This window comes from Nilaparvata lugens, chromosome 1, assembly GCF_014356525.2.
Source record: "Nilaparvata lugens isolate BPH chromosome 1, ASM1435652v1, whole genome shotgun sequence".
In the NCBI taxonomy this organism is placed as follows: Eukaryota; Metazoa; Arthropoda; class Insecta; order Hemiptera; family Delphacidae; genus Nilaparvata; species Nilaparvata lugens.
In genome coordinates, this window is record NC_052504.1 from 60,173,542 (window position 1) to 60,191,274 (window position 17,733).

At 32.6% G+C, this 17,733-nt stretch overlaps 1 protein-coding gene across 2 annotated transcripts; it reads left to right on the top strand.

The window, feature by feature from the left end:
* Window positions 1-1,198: 1,198 nt before the first annotated feature.
* Window positions 1,199-17,071, top strand: LOC111056875 (lysosomal Pro-X carboxypeptidase). Of its 2 annotated transcripts, none has more exons than XM_022344285.2 (9): window positions 1,199-1,501; window positions 2,546-2,689; window positions 3,745-3,846; window positions 4,948-5,177; window positions 5,891-6,048; window positions 7,704-7,876; window positions 8,822-8,986; window positions 9,685-9,872; window positions 16,310-17,071. In XM_022344285.2, the coding sequence occupies exons 1-9, from the start codon at window positions 1,376-1,378 to the stop codon at window positions 16,509-16,511; spliced, it is 1,488 nt and encodes a 495-aa protein (XP_022199977.2). In that variant the 5' UTR covers window positions 1,199-1,375; the 3' UTR covers window positions 16,512-17,071. The 2 variants fall into 2 exon arrangements, with proteins under 2 accessions (XP_022199977.2, XP_039294371.1); XM_039438437.1 differs by lacking the exon at window positions 16,310-17,071 and adding an exon at window positions 12,262-12,712 and having other exon boundaries at window positions 1,204-1,501.
* The last annotated feature ends 662 nt before the right edge of the window (window positions 17,072-17,733 follow it).

The following is a 17,733-nucleotide window of genomic DNA, read 5'->3' on the forward strand; positions in this document are numbered from 1 at the left end:
AAAATAACATTTTTGTATACAAATAATTGTCAAGTTTTGTTCAAGTTCATAATGTAGGCTGTGAATAGGACTTTATCTCAAAGATTTTACCTTATAAATATTGTTGAAAACATATCTTGCATATTATTTATTATGATAATTGATGTAAATGTTTGATATTAATATTTTCTAATGTACGTTCAGTATCATTCGCCAAGAACAAAGAATCCTCCTCCTTCACACGCAATATTGAACCCAATCAATCACTCAATCACGATTTTCACATGATTTCTACACCAGTATATTCACTTTTAATTTCTAGTATTGAGTTAGTACATAAAGCCCAATTCAGTAGACTTTTAATTTAAATATAATTAGACATTATTCACTTTATTTTAGCCGTCAGGTACACTATTATTTGACTCTATTCTTGAAGGTGAACTAAATATCGTAATGGATTAATGAAAAGCTATACAGTTATTGAGTTCGGCTTTGGAAAGTCCCTTTTCCGTGATCTAATATTGTGAATGTCCTCTGATGACGTAATACATAGGTACAATTATTTTATATAGGTATTTAATTATTTTACCGGGCCACTACAAACTATTGTGTAATGTGTAATACTATCATAGCTATTATTGCTATTTATTGTATAAATGATTTTCTCAACTATAATACAATTGTTAAACAGACTATCAAGTATGTAGACTGTGAATAGGAATTTATCTCTGATATTTTACCATATAAATATCCTACAAAATGTTTTGTAGGAATGGAATATTAGCTTTTTCCAATTTTAGAATATTATTCGTTGAACCGGTACGGTGACATCGATATTTCCCTCATGTTGTTTGTTGAAAAACAGAGAGATAAGAGGAAAAAAGTAATTTCATGAGAGTATGAGGAAAAACAGTTTATTCGAAACGTAATTGTATATACAAGTGAAGAATTGAAGAAAACTTGAACTGACTACCTAGTAACTCACGTAACTGACAAAGCTAATCATTCATCATTTTAATGTATTCTTACCCATGAAGGCAAATTTAAGAAAATTTTAACTCAACTAAATAGTAACTTACACAACTGGCATAGCTAATAATTTATCATGTTAATGACCCATGGCTATTGGATGAGTGTGTCAACAAACTCTGTCTCAGTCGAAAGGAACTAGAATTTTAATTTGAAACCGAGATTAGGTGGGGATACTGTGGAGAAGATTGAGATAGTAGTGAATTGGCTCAATTGCTTGCCTGTGCACTCTATTCTCTTATCAACAACTACTACAGTGAAGAGTAGGATAAATACTTCCAATACTTATCATTGTTCACAGCCGACAGACTGATAATCTGTTGAGCTAGCTACCACATTTAGAGTCCAGATTTAGTTTTTGTTGAAAATGTTATATTCAATTCTAACTTTGCAGTTATTGTTTCCAGTTATTGGATTAAGTGCACTAGCTCCGAGAATCTGCAATGGCGGGTCTTCTCCATACACTTATAAAACGGAGTATTTTGATGTGCCCGTAAGTGAATTAAATTTATTATTCAATTTCCTCACAATAATAACAAATTAGATGTTGTAGACTGATGTAATATGATAAATTTTAAAAATATGAGTGATCATTATAAATAGAATTGTATGTATATTGATGCTCATTTTCATTTATTAATTTTTAAAGTTTGATTTAAAAAAACAAAGTTATTTAATTTTTATTAATTTTATATCAATCCGTGAACCAGTACACTGTTTGTGACTTCTCCGATATTTGTGAATTCCACAATAATAATTTACTGCTGTATTGAGGTCTCTGATTCTATCAAGTTCTTCCTCGAGAAGTTTCAACAAGCTTCAACGATTTCAGTAAGCTGTTCTAGTAAAAATATACAAAACAAATTGATAGGTATTGGTTCATACAAAGATATCTTGTATTTACAGCACAATATTGATTTCTAAAACATCAATCAAGTTATTTAAGCGCCTGAAAATAGTTATTTAGCCATTACACTAGATGAAATGAAATTGAAATATTAGTAACGGTTATATAAGCCAAATGCAAGTTAGAAGTTGGTTTCGTTCTTGTTTCATAATTATCCCAAAAAATCAACAATTTGAAAAATCAAATAAGTTTTTTGCTAAAGATGTAGCCCTGTAAATAAGAGTAGCCCTAACGAAAAAAATATAATACTATATACTTTCTCATTTGGTTGGAGCAATTAAGAGAACGTGTGACTTTTTTTAGATTCAGAGTGATAACTTATCTTTCAATCGGTTCATAAGAGACTCCTTCACTTGAAGAATACATTGTATCTTATCTTGAGTCTCAAAATGTGCATTAATAAAATACTAGCAGCATTAAACAGCTTTGTACGTGTTGAAGAAACTTCACAATTTTAATAGCAAAGTTAGTAGAGTATCTTAGCCCTAATGTTCTCTAGCTATAGGATTGTGCGAAGAACACTGTAATGTGAACGAAGATAATGATTGCCGGCTCCGCATGAATTTTATTCCATTTTAACAATTATAGTAGGTAGGCTATATCAATTATAAATGTTTGTTCTACTTTCAGGTGGATCATTTTGCTTTTACAAATGACGATATGTTTAGAATGCGATACCTGATAAATGACTCATATTGGAAACCAAATGAAGGTGCACCAATTTTCTTCTATACAGGAAATGAAGGTGATATAGAATCATTTGCTGCAAATACTGTGAGTATAGATACCGTACCAAAATCATATATGAATAGCATCATAGACCTCAAAATTGCCTTAATTTCCTCTTGAATCCTGAAATACATTATTCTTTCATTCATCAATATTGTGTGGTAGAAAGTGAGAAAGCGATACTGTAATAGCATAATAACCGTAGTAGTTTGTTTTTCTCAAGTAGATCATTCAAGACCAGTACGGTTTGAATATTGAAGGTTTATTCGAAAAAATGTTTCTTATATAAAACATCATGGGTCTTCGCTCCCGAAAGAGAACAATAATTGAAAATAATGTCTGAAAGTGATTCTTCTAATGTACGCTACATAGAAGAATAATGGTCTACAAGAGCGGAATAGATCATTATCCTGCAATCTTTGAAAACGTTTGAATTCATTTCACTTTCTCAATCGCATTTGGATTCTCAGAAATTATCTCATTTCATTTTATTTCAAACATAGCTGAATAGAATATAAATCTTTTTTATTAGGTAACCATTAAGTAGCCTAATAAGCTACATTTTATGCCTCGACAGAAAACAATACTACCGTACTTGGACTGATAACATTAAAACATTACTACATAAAACTTGATAACTCTAAAATAATATTTCAATAATCATACTGCTAAATATTTTTAAAATAGATGATAAAATAAAAATAAAATTTATAAATAAATGAAATAAAACAGTCAATATAGGTATATTACATTTGGCAGTTATTTTATTTGATATTCAGGTGAAATGAAATATTTTCATTGATAATGCTTATTCCCATATTCGATTATGTTGTAAGGGACGAGTACCTAATGCAGCAAATAAGCAGGTGAGGTGTGTTGAAGGTGCAAGATGTCTTCAAGTAGTTTTTAATAATTTTGGATTGATTCATAAATGTGCCATGTAATTCAATTCTTGTTATCACCGCTTGTAGCAGATAGTGATATCAACTTTGAACCCCATTCCTCATAAATTGAATCAATGCTTTCAATTCAACCAATATTCTCAAGTGAATCTCACTGGTACAGTACATTTAATTTAAAATATATTATGTTGTTTCCAGGGCTTTCTGTGGGAGTCAGCTCCAGAATTCCATGCATTAATTGTCTTTGCTGAGCACAGATACTATGGACATTCCATGCCTTATGGAAATAAATCTCTCAGTGTAAGACAACTTTTTTCAAATTGATTTATCCTAAATCATTATCTCATACACTTCTGAAATGAATTTTTCAGATGTTTATAATATTTTTCCTCGTCTCACTTTTGGGAATATTCTCCCAAATTCAATAATAGATTCAGCATTTTAAAAATAAAAACTCATTTCCTCTAGATTTATGTTAATTTAAAGAGATATGTTTGGCCCGCAATTGATGGATTACATTTCTAATCTTCCGGCTGGAGGATTTAAAATTTCTTCAATTTCGAGCTCAAAAATGAGTTTAATGAATTAAACGAAATTATAAATAATTTCGACTGTTTCATTTTTCTTCAGTCTTAAAAGTTTTATATGTTCACTTGACATCGTAAAATTTTGCATATTTAGTATTAAACATATAGAGGTACTATCACATAATATTAAATATTCTGATATTGAATTGCCGTTTAATTAAATATTCTTTAGTCACACTGTTTTAATGATCGTCAATTGACTGATGTAAAAAACATTAAAACAGTGTCTCAATACATCGTAATTCGGAATGGATCAAGAAACCATCGTTTTAATCTTGATTCACTTAATAATGTTCTTGCATTTTCTTGTTCATAAAGTATATTACTTTCTTTGAATGAATCAAAGAATCATCTCTTTGAACTTCATATGAGCGTCATTTATGTTATTTTCACAATATTATTCAACTTGTTTTTTCAGAATTATGGAAGAAAAATAATAAAATATTATATTTTTGAACAATTAAATTACGACATACCGGTAGCAGTCTGATATTTATTAATAAAAGCTATTAGCTTCTACTCACATTTGTGGAGTGCTTTCGGACACTATAGGCCCTTCCTCAACACAAATGTGAGTAGAAGCTAATAGCTTTTATTAATAAATATCAGACTGCTAGGTCGTAATTTAATTGTTCAAAAATATAATCTTTTATTATTTTTCTTCCATAATTCTGAAAAAACAAGTTGAATAATATTGTAAGAATATCATTATGATATAAATATTAGACTGCTATGTCGTTATTTAATTTTTCAAAAGTTATTGAAACGAACATTGAAAAAACATATTATAATATGGCTTATCTAAAATTTTCAGGAACCAAAATATTCGGGATACTTGACAGCAGAGCAAACATTGGCTGATTATGTTTATCTTCTAACAAATTTAACTACATCTGCGAGAGACCTCCGTACTGATATTTTTGTTAATGGTAAGAAGAATGTGAATAAGAGAACGAAGAGAATTCCTATTATTTCATTTGGCGGCTCCTATGGAGGTATGCTGTCAGCTTGGTTCAGGATGAAATATCCAGGATTAGTCACTGGGTGAGAATATAACAATTCGCCAATTCATGTATAATATAAGAATTTTTCAATTGAGTAGACTAGTATCCTTTTTAGATGGCAAAACTAGTTTCGGCCAATTTCATACTATTTTCAAATGTAAAGCGAACGCACACAGCAGCAGACAGACGGAGGACGGTAAAGAATCAAACGTCCGCATGCATGCATGTGCCTACATCATAAAAAGATGTTTCTCGCATAACAAAACTCTCCTTATAATTAAACTTCCCTCATTATATGGAACTCGCTCTTATTTAAAATTTTACTTTTCATAATTCAGCAGTTAGTACTTATTGACTCCGATCGAAACGTGAATACTGTAATTCCCACATTACAAACATGTAAACTCTCCGATTCCCAGTAGGCCTATATAGGCATACGGTACTTGAAGAATATGACTAGGGTACAGTATATATGACTTTTCCAAGTTGATTACAATAGTTTTATTATTTCGTTCTTTAATTCATTCTTCAGTTACGATACCGGATCCGAAACTGAATAATGAATTAAAGTATGACATTATAAAACTACTGTCATCAACGTAGGAACATCATTTTTATATTCATATAGAATAATAAATTTCTACGTCTTGGAACTGTAATAATAACATCAACCGAAGCAGATTCATTTCTATTCCTCAAATATCAGAGATATTTTATGTTTGTTAACGATTCAAATGTTTTTTTCTATTTCAGTGCGTTAGCCTCTTCAGCACCAATCTGGCAATTTCCTGGTCTCAATGACTGTCATACGTTCGCTAGGATTGTCACTTCTGCATTCGAAATAGAAGAAAAGAGTTGTCCTCATAATGTGAGGAAATTGTGGACTGCGATCGATGAGTTGGGTAATTCTAGTAAGTAAAATATTATTTTAAAATCAGAATAAATTAATGAACTAGAGACTCCATGGGTTGAAGAACTCGCTCATGAACTGTTGTATTGTCTCTGATAACCGAAACTTGTGATTAAACAGAGTTGGCGAGAATTATTATGGGAACAGCTAAATATATTTAAATAATATATATATACTATATTTTACAAGTATGATATTACAGTAGTAGGTTCCATGGGGATCCTATTTCAATTGAAAAAAAAATACTTTCTGTCGCTTCAAAACTTTTGTCCGCCATCTTGGATCTGTCATAATATGGATCCAACTTCATTTCAAATCCAGCTTCATTTTGAATCCAACTTCATTTTTTCAAATGCGAAGGTTATCATGTGATACATGATTTCGATACAGAATTTCAAAGTGAAATTAATGACGAAACCCGCACATCGATATCATCTCAAACCGTTTCAATGATCCCAACATTTGAAGATACTAAGTCCGGTTTCCGAGCTCGGGATTTAGCTAAGTTCTAGTCTTTAACCGGCTTTAAAAATTCTGGAGTCAGAAAATTGGCTTTCCGAGTCAGAGTGTTAACATAGTCGAGGACTCAAATAGACCCTGGAGTTTAGAACATAAATAAACCCGTGACTCAAAAAGTTGATTTAGACCCGAGAGCTTATTTTAGTCCTGGACTCTGTAAGTCCAGAACTTATAGATCCCAAGCTCGGAAACCGGCCCTAATAGATGATACCAAAATGAAATGAATGAGTACCTGTACATTGAATAATCAAGTGTTAGTGAACACTAATAGTAGTTTCTACTCACAAATTTAACACTTTGAACAAACAATTTGTCATAGCAACTGCTATCACAAGTAGTATTATTAATTACGTATATGTTACAGACAGGCAGACAGACGTTAACGGAAGCGAGTTAATATATAGATCTTATAAATTAATGTTTTGTATTATTCAGCTGAAATCATGTGTCGGTGCATAAAGTATGTCTGTTGACAGTCTGTGTGATATCTCCTAAATAGCATCAGCTTTTTTAAATGAATGGAAAAATTAAAGAAATAGCATGCAATTTAGCTGACTAAATCATAAAATCAAAACCAATATTTTTCTTATGCAATTTCAATTTTATTTTTTTATTCTGAAAAAGGACGGTGGAGTGAATCAATTTTGTTGTCCAACGAACTTGTCATGTAAAAAGGTTCGAAGAATTCGTGTTCAAAATTTGAAGCTGATCAATTCTCTCTAAAGTTCTTGTCAAACATACAAACAGACAGAAAACGACTTTGGCCTTCAGTAAGTCAAAAGTGAGAGCTCGCTAACGCTCGTTCAATTAATTTATTTAGATGGATGAATATAAAACAGTTGAGAATTGAACTTTTATTACATGCATTGAAAAATGAATGATAATACGACGAAATAACAATAGACTTAGCCTTAGATTCTCCACAAACTAAAATGTGTTTACTAATAACCGGTACGATGAAAAGCTGGTAAACGTGAAATGAAAAAGTGGAATATCTTCATTGGCTGCTTTGAAAATACGCAGCATACTTGAAAAAAGAATTACAGTTATATCAGTAAATGAGCATTAAAATTGTATGTTATTTGGAAGAAGTTTTCTCCTAATCATTTATTTCATTTTTATCTCCTTCTTTTATAGAAGAAGGACTGGAATGGATGTCAACCAACTGGAAGCTGTGTAATGCGTTGAAAAATAAAACAGATGTGGATAATATGAAAGCTTGGATATCAAGCGCCACAATCAATGTTGCTATGGTCAACTATCCCTACCCAGCCAATTTCTTAGGGGATCTACCAGGACATCCTGTCAGGGTAATTAATCATGTGTAATTACGGTATATTTATTATATTTAGGGATTGTCGAAACGAGTGAAGTGAAGCCTACGGTACCTTGCGAATATGACATGAACCTGGGCTACATTATTCTATTTCACTCCATCTCAATAATATATATATATATATATATATATATATATATTATATATATATATATATATATATATAAGTTTTTAAAGGTTTTCAATCTATTTATATCTTGTGTCTCCTGTTTTAATTTATATATATATATATATATATATATATATATATATATATCTGAGTATCTGTGCCGATGACTGCATGCATGCTACAAAAGCTGAATCATAAACAAAGCAGAGTTGCACAAAGTTGTTCTCAAGTCGATTGAGATTGAACTGCTGAATAGAGTTTGATTCATGATTTATGTTAGCCTATTGATAAGCGAGTGTTTTGTATTGTGCAATGCATTCTATTTCTCCATTTTTTTTCTTTGGGGGGGGGGGTTAATTTATCAATTTATTATTATAGAAGTGTTATGTTTTGTTTATTATTATATTATTAGTGTTTGTCATAGGTCTTGTCAGATCTGGCAATGTAAGATGTATTAAATAGATATCAAATATTACGATATAACAATTAAACTCATCAATATTGATGATTTCATCTTGTGAAAGTTTTACTTTGAGTAGAGTGTATAGATTCTTTTCTACTAGCAGGGTGCAGGGTAGCCCTTCTTTTTCCTCAAAAATACATTTCTTCTGAGATCAATTTTTGATGTCCTTCTATATTCGACTAATTTTCTCAAGTTTCTACCTCACATGCATGTCATAAGCTACTTACTAATTCTGATCAAGTTTTAAAGAAAGCACCTACTTATATTCATATTGCCTTGGCTCATTGTAAAAATATAAAGTAAAACACTTTTAAGGAAATAAACGTTTGAAATTGTTCTTGTTCCAGGCATTTTGCAAACATTTGGATGAGCCAATGGAAGGAAAAGATCTACTTACAGCAACTTTCAAAGGGCTGAATGCTTGGTTCAACCATTCAGGTTCTGCGAAATGTTTTAATTTGTCTTCTGAGTTTGGAACTTCAGATCTTGGTTTAGACGCATGGAATTACCAGGTACCCAACTGGAATAAGAATGAAAATAAAACAAATTATTCAAGAATAGTATTTACTGATAATATTTCAAAAACTCTATATCATAAATATACAAAAGAAAATGAGGAAAATGTTCACATGGACCTAGATGAGAGATTCCAGTATTCGGGATATTGTTTCGATCATTTAAAATTAAGATCTTTTTCAAGTGGGTCATTGATTAGTCGAACACTATTTAGAAGCAAGTTCGAAATTGATAAGTGTTTTACCTCTTGAAGAGATTTTACCTCTTTGTAAATGTAACCTTGGTAGTGTTGATAATTTAATTTATGCTTCTATTTATTGAGCAAAATATTTGCTGATAACTGCTATAATGTACATTATGCTTGCTCAAAATACTCTTTCCTTTGATTACAACAATTATTTTTATGGATATTTAAGTCAATCTACATTGTTCACATTTTGGTATGATTGGAGGAATCACATAATTCAAGATGAGTTATTTTGATATTCTGCAATTTGTGTTTCCGTAATATAGCTATTATTAGTTGTAAATCGATTGGTAAGGTTATTTGTTCATTAATATTTTGTTTTATGTATTATACAGTATTTTGATCTTATCACACAAATATTTGGGGATTTGAAAATAACTAGATAATATATTTGAGTTACCTAGCAAAAAAGGATGAAAAATTTTTAATACAATAACTCTTTTTTAGTCATGTACAGAAATGGTGATGCCCATCTGCATGGATGGAAAACAAGATTTCTTCGAGCCAGCGCCATGGGATCTTGGAGCCTATGTTAATGATTGCAAGAAAACATTGAAGATGAGCACAAGGCCATACAGCATCCCAAAGTTGTTTGGTGGAAAGAATCTTGAGACAGCCAGCAACATCATATTCAGGTACGCTACATTTTGCCAGTCCGTCTTACTCATAGTTTATATATGCCTCAATTATTATCTTAGACTGAAAGTAATTTATTTACCATCCGAGCTAGAAAACAAAAACACAAAACCCGCTCTCAAACAAAGCTAACAATATTTGTGTGGGACATGCAATTTTATCATCAAAATAATGAAAATGTATTTCTTGTGGAAATAGGTTAAGTTATTTCCTTAAAACGATTATATAAGTCACCATATCTATCTTACTGTTATTTCATTAAATATAATAAAATTCGCAATGAAATTACAAAAATTGTTTTAACATAATTATTTACATTGTGCTAGATCTAGAACAATGTGCTTATAGTTGGTTATAAGTTGGTTATACAGAGTGCGGCAGCGAAACTTCCTGTTTTTAAAAGTGAATAGAACTCATTGTATGGATCAGAAAGTTTGTATTTATTTTTTGTAATGTAGACACATATATAAATAAGTTGTGTTTCAATTAGTTTTGAATATCAAATCAGGTAGGTAACGTCCACAATTCTCCATACACTGAGTAAACCGATTTCTGGCGTTTGTCATGACTCCTGCTTGCATTGCAGGTGTTATTTCATCAATTTCTTCCCTGATTTTGGTCTTCCAATCTTCTAGGGTCATTGAACGGTTCTTTTAAACAATGGATTTCAAAAACCCCCGTAGAAAAAAATCACAAGGGTTCAAATCGCGAAATCGGGCTGGCCACTCCGAATCGCTCCTAATATTGAGATGAGGCGTCCTGGAACGTGTTTCCTCAATTGAAGTCAAGTTCTGAAAGTTCCTATACAATTGCCATCTTGTATGGATGAAAATGAAGATCATCATGAAGAATTTGTCTCACAGCACGATCGGAAAGTCCAAGACCAGACGCATGTTTGCGCGCTGAACGCTGTGGTGATCGCAACATTGAAACTCTCACTGCCTCAATGTTCTCAAGTGACCTAATGGGCCGAGGGACTTCAGTTCTTCCTCTTGTCGCACTTGCAGTTTGACTGATCTAGTGACCCACGTAACAGTTGATTTACGCTCAAGGACAGTAGCCAAAGGGGCTGAATTGAAGCGATTTTGAAATGCGTGCTGGGTTGTGACCAAAAAACTTCCGCTCGAAAAATACGTCTCAACGGTAAATGCACGCTTTTCATTGTTACAATGCATGATGGTAACTGAACATGTTGGGAAGAAAAATTTATGGTTTGGCCTCTCTAACGAGACCAAATTCGCTGTACTACGACATCAGCTGACTGAATGGCGTTCACTTCAAAAATGGAAGTTTCGCTGTCGCACCCGGTAGTTGCTTATAGTGGCTCGTTGGAGAAAGTGATAACTCGCCGGTCTATTAATCAAGAGAACCCGAGTTCGAATCTCGACCGAGACAGAAGTTTTTGACCACAGTACAATCACATAAATACGGCCACCCTTTCTTTCGGAGGAGACGATAAGCCGTCGGTCCCGATTACCTAAAAAGTAGTCATCATCTCTCATCATCATCCCTCTCATTCATTACCCACGCACATGCCTAAGAGCTTATGTAGGCATCACCCTCCAATATTATTATTATTATTATTATTATAGTTACAACGTTTATCAAATTGGAATCCTGAGACTAGAATAACCACTACAGAAACTAGAAGCTATTATTCCACTACCATAGATGACCATATGATCTGTTAATATTTCAGGTATTCCACTCTTTTCACCCTATGTCCGATAGGACATAGTATATAAAATAGTTTATAAAATGTACATAGTATATTTTTAGTATATCGGAAACAAAATTAATGTAATTGAATGCATGATTTCAGCACTATATTTGATAATAAAACTAATATCAAGCTTTTGCTTATCATTGTTGTACGGCATCTCTTACAGCTGAAGCATATTATTTATTCTTTGTGATGTATCTATCAGGTTTCTAAGAAAATGTTACTAAATTATGAAAATGTTACTTAATTGATTCAACTAGCTGTCTATATATAATAAGCGAGATTGAATAGCCTTCCTGTTTAAATAATGTGCCTGTTTAATAATGTGTTGCCTAAAAAGGTGAGTTTTTATAACTTCAATTGCAATGATATTCACCTACACCCTACCCTTCGGAACCTCTTTGGGTAATGCGTATCCAACTTGATAAATGGAGGCAACTTTCATAATCAAGCAATGATGGAGAACGAGTAAATTATTCTAGTGACGATTTAGGTACGGTATGCAAAATCTCGGTTAAAAGGAGAAATGTCAGCTGTTCGTTTAAACCCCGAATGAAACACATTATGATGAATGCAACCATATCTACAAGTAAACGTGGTTTAGCGTTAAACGAAGATGGTGCATATGGCCCTTACTCAACTAATAATATTGTTTAATTGTGTAGCAATGGCCTTCTGGATCCATGGGCAGGCGGCGGCGTGTTGAAGAACGTGTCAGAGTCGACAGTTGCCGTGTTGCTGCCGTCAGCCGCTCACCACCTCGACCTGAGGGCCTCCAACAACCTTGACCCGCCTACCGTCACAATGGCTCGCAAGTTCTACAAGAAGATCTTCAGAAAATGGATTGCCGATTTCCACAAACAATAGTACCAATTCAATTGAAAAGTCTGCTAGTCCTTAAAATGGATCTTGAGTACCGGTAATGGAGTAAATGGATCTTATATTGGAGGAATGGATTGCAGATTGATGGAAAATGAGTTGAATTGGTCCAAATTAATCAAAATATTTTGGGATTCAATGAACATTATAAAATGTCACTAAAACTTGAGGCAAATCAAATTTAACATTATCCACAATATGAATTTGGATATTCTAGAATATAATTATATTCAGGGATTGGATTGCAGATTAATGGAAAACAGGTTATTGATGAGCTAGTTTTCGAGAAGAATCAAGATAATAATAATATGACACGTTGCGTACTCAGAAGATGGTTAGCAGCAACTTCTTCGCACCACAAGATCTTATTTAGATATATATCATATTATTTTGTTATAAAAATATTAATCTATCCAGGTTCTCTAATTGAATACTGAAATTTTCTTATTATTTTTTATTTGTATTAAGTTGGTCTCAATTTATTCAAGTTATCTGACTGAAAAGTTTCTTATCATTTTCATTATAAGAATTCAATATTTTTATCTGGATTCTCTAATTAAACACTCTAAGTTTTTCATAGGAATTTGGAAAGGTATAAATGCAACTCATATTGATAAGGAATTTTTACGGTTACAATACTGCGGAGATAGCACGGCCGCACCTGATGTGACCGTTAATAAGTTTGTTATTGTTTTTTTTTGTTTTTTTCTTAATTATCTTTTATTTTTAACGTTGAAGGTTTCCATAAAAACTTTTCTCTTATAAACCAGTTGAACTTTTTCCATACATTTTTCACATATTTTCTCTAGCGTTAATTCTCTTTTTAAATAAAACAGATCAGCTAATATTTCATATTCCCGTTTCATTCAGGAAAGAAGGGTTTTAATTATAATCTTTCATCTTCATACATTTTCCCTTTAAAATCAGATTATTAAATCATCTCCTTAAAGACACATAAGTAACATTGGCTCATTAGATACATTTCTCACTTGCATGATAAAAAATAATCACTCAAATATAGAAGGAATTGGATTAAAAATTGGAAACTAAAAAATAATGGTTTTGTTAATGATTTCGGAGGATTGATTGAGGATGGCTGCTACGACACAATAGAATATGATGATGTGTTGGATTTTCGTCCGTCACTGAAATTGAACAACATTTGTAAAACTTCATTCAACATCCTACATATGAATATACGTAGTATGAAAAAAAATTTCGATGAATTATCTCTCGTCCTTCAAAATTGTAAAACCTCCTACCATTTAATTATACTATCTGAAACATGGGCTTCAAATGAGCACGAGTTTTCTTTCAATTTGAACGGATATTCAGTTATAAATTCACCTGCCAAATTAATAAATGTGATGGAGTTTGTGTGTTTATTAAGGATAATCTAAATGCTGAATTTTAAGCAATGATATTGCTTCTGCAAATTCAATCATTCTTGAAATTAGTGTACCACAGATGAAAGAAAATATCACACTAATGGCTATATATAGACCTCCATCATTATCGGTTGAATCGTTTGTTGAGGATCTTGGCTCATGTCTAGAAGAACTCAAAAATAAAAAAAACATAATACTAGCCGGTGACATAAATATTAACCTCGATCAAAACACAAATTCTGCGAATGAGTACTGTAGCTTGTTACATATGAATGGTCTAAAATCGTATATAAATAAACCGACAAGAGTACAAAATCAATCAGTGGCAACTCTTGATCACATATTCCATAAAGACGAAACGTCAAATTACAAGGATGTTGTAGGTGTAATTTTCAAGACTAGCATCACTGATCATTGTGCGACTGGTCTTTTTCTGGGTATCTCAGATCACATACATATAGCCCCCACAAACTGTAGAGAGCATACTGAAAAAAAAGACTACTCAAAACTAATTACAAATCTGCAAACTGAATCTTGGCAGGATATATTTGATTGTAATAACCTGCAAAACTTGACACCTAATTTCATCAACAAATTAAATAATCATATCAATAATTCAAAAACAAAAATAAAATTGAACCACAGACAAAAACCTTTAAAAAACTGGATTACTGCAAACTTAGTAAACTGTATAAGAACTAGAGATGGAATGTATAAAAAACTGACAAAACAACCTAATAATCTTGACTTGAAATTGCAATAGCCTACACTAGATATAGAAACGTATTGAGAAATCTTATAAAGCAGGCTAAGCAGAACTATTTTAAAAACAAGATAACACAAAATAAAACAAACAGCAAGAAACTCTGGAATTGTATAGATAAGCTGTTGGACAAAGAAAAGAAAACACTGATGTAAACATTGAACCTAGTGTCTTGAATAATTATTTTGCAGAGGTTGGCAAGTCGCATGCAGAAAAGATAAGAAACTCCAATATTGATATTCATTTCCCTGAAACAATTGTCAACTCACCAAAGTCTTTTTCTGGTTTCCAACAAATGAATGTGAGGTAATTAAAACAATATGTACATTAAAAAATAGCTCTTCACCTGGTATTGATAATATAAGTAATTTTTGTTTGAAAAATATATCCAGTTTCATTGCTAGTCCATTGTCCTTCATAATAAATAAGTGTTTTGAACAGGGATACTTCCCAGAGGAGTTCAAAACTGCTAGAGTCGTACCTCTTCACAAGGGTGGAATTAAAAATGATCCTAGTAATTATCGACCGATTAGCCTACTTAGTAGCCTGTCTAAGGTAATGGAGAAAATAATAAAAACAAGAATTGTAGAATACCTAGATAAATTCAATATTATACATAAAAATCAGTATGGCTTCCAAACCGGCAAGAGTACACAAGATGCTATATTACACCTGGTAGACATAGTGACAGATAACTTTAATAACAATAAAAAAACTCTTACAGTGCTGCTGGACCTGGCAAAGGCTTTCGACACAATTCCACACAAAAATTTGTTGAACAAACTGAAAAATATAGGAATTCGTGGCAAGGCATTAGATTTGTTCAAACACTACCTAAAAGACAGAACACAAATCATATCAATAGGAAGCAAGTCTGATCAGGTGCATTTGTCGGAATATGGGGTACCCCAGGGAACTGTGTTATCTCCAATATTGTTCCTGGTGTATATGAATGATTTGCTCAAACTTAATTCTGAAAATAGAACAATTATTTCATTTGCTGATGATACCATTGTGACTTTCTCGGGTTCTACATGGGAGGAGGTGAGAGATTTGGCAATAGAAGGGTTGAAGACGGTCAAGACATGGTTGGATATCCATACACTCACATTGAACCATAAAAAAAGTTCATTCATAGCTTTTTCCCCTACTGCCGGATCACAACCAACAAATTTAAGATCGCAAATTAATGATGCATCATGCAATTTGCCTGCTGCGCTGGATCATTGTCAGTGCCCAATGATTGATAAGGTGGACCATGCTAGGTATCTGGGTGTTATAATTGATTCTTATCTTAGATGGAATTATCATATTGATGACAAATGCAAAAAATTGAAATACCTCATTTTCAGATTCTACAAAATCAATTTGATAAACGACATAGAGATATTCACCTACACCCTACCCTTCGGAACCTCTTTGGGTAATGCGTATCCAACTTGATAAATGGAGGCAACTTTCATAATCAAGCAATGATGGAGAACAAGTAAATTATTCTAGTGACGATTTAGGTACGGTATGCAAAATCTCGGTTAAAAGGAGAAATGTCAGCTGTTCGTTTAAACCCCGAATGAAACACATTATGATGAATGCAACCATATCTACAAGTAAACGTGGTTTAGCGTTAAACGAAGATGGTGCATATGGCCCTTACTCAACTAATAATATTGTTTAATTGTGTAGCAATGGCCTTCTGGATCCATGGGCAGGCGGCGGCGTGTTGAAGAACGTGTCAGAGTCGACAGTTGCCGTGTTGCTGCCGTCAGCCGCTCACCACCTCGACCTGAGGGCCTCCAACAACCTTGACCCGCCTACCGTCACAATGGCTCGCAAGTTCTACAAGAAGATCTTCAGAAAATGGATTGCCGATTTCCACAAACAATAGTACCAATTCAATTGAACAGTCTGCTAGTCCTTAAAATGGATCTTGAGTACCGGTAATGGAGTAAATGGATCTTATATTGGAGGAATGGATTGCAGATTGATGGAAAATAAGTTGAATTGGTCCAAATTAATCAAAATATTTTGGGATTCAATGAACATTATAAAATGTCACTAAAACTTGAGGCAAATCAAATTTAACATTATCCACAATATGAATTTGGATATTCTAGAATATAATTATATTCAGGGATTGGATTGCAGATTAATGGAAAACAGGTTATTGATGAGCTAGTTTTCGAGAAGAATCAAGATAATAATAATATGACACGTTGCGTACTCAGAAGATGGTTAGCAGCAACTTCTTCGCACCACAAGATCTTATTTAGATATATATCATATTATTTTGTGAAATAGATAGCCGATTTCCATGGAAATTAATCATTCAAATGGTCTGCTAGTGTTTGAGAGGAATTTATATAGGACTGGTCTGTAATAATCATATTTTTGATGATTTTTCTCAAAATCTTATCTCTTGAAATAAATTCTTATTTGGTCAAGTTATACGGTATTGATTGATTAGATTCTGTTTTGTACTCACAAGTAGTGAAGCACCTACCTGCGCCTTGAAGCACTACCACCTAGATTTCCACCTGTGAATTTAGATGGTAGTGCTTGAAGGCTCCAAATTGCTTGAAGCTACTTTATTATACCACCATCACTGTACGTTACCATCACAGCCATCACTACAGTAGTTGGATGCTCTGCCCAACATGCTGACAACGTTGTACAATTATCTATCGGGTCCAGATTCAGCAGTCAACTGGTTAGATAGGATTGCATGCAATACATACCTAAATCCCATTTTAATGTTTATAATCTATTTGCTTTGCTGTGAGATTCATTTTGATCAGTTCACAATATTTTCATACCATTTATATAATTAGATTCACTTTCAATTCAATTTAGTTGCACAGGAGCGTTGGTGCCATCCATAATACTATAATTATTTCGTCATGAGATTGCAACTAAATTGAATTCAAAGTGAATCTCACCATATAATATAAATGGTATAAAAATAGTGTAAACTGATCAAATTGCTGTTAATAGTTGAAAATATTAAAACTACATTGCTGCAACAGTTAAAGGTGAAACTCAATATAGAGTGCAACATATGAATGTATCTCAGTATGCCATCTTCACATCTTCAATGAATGGCTTAGGTC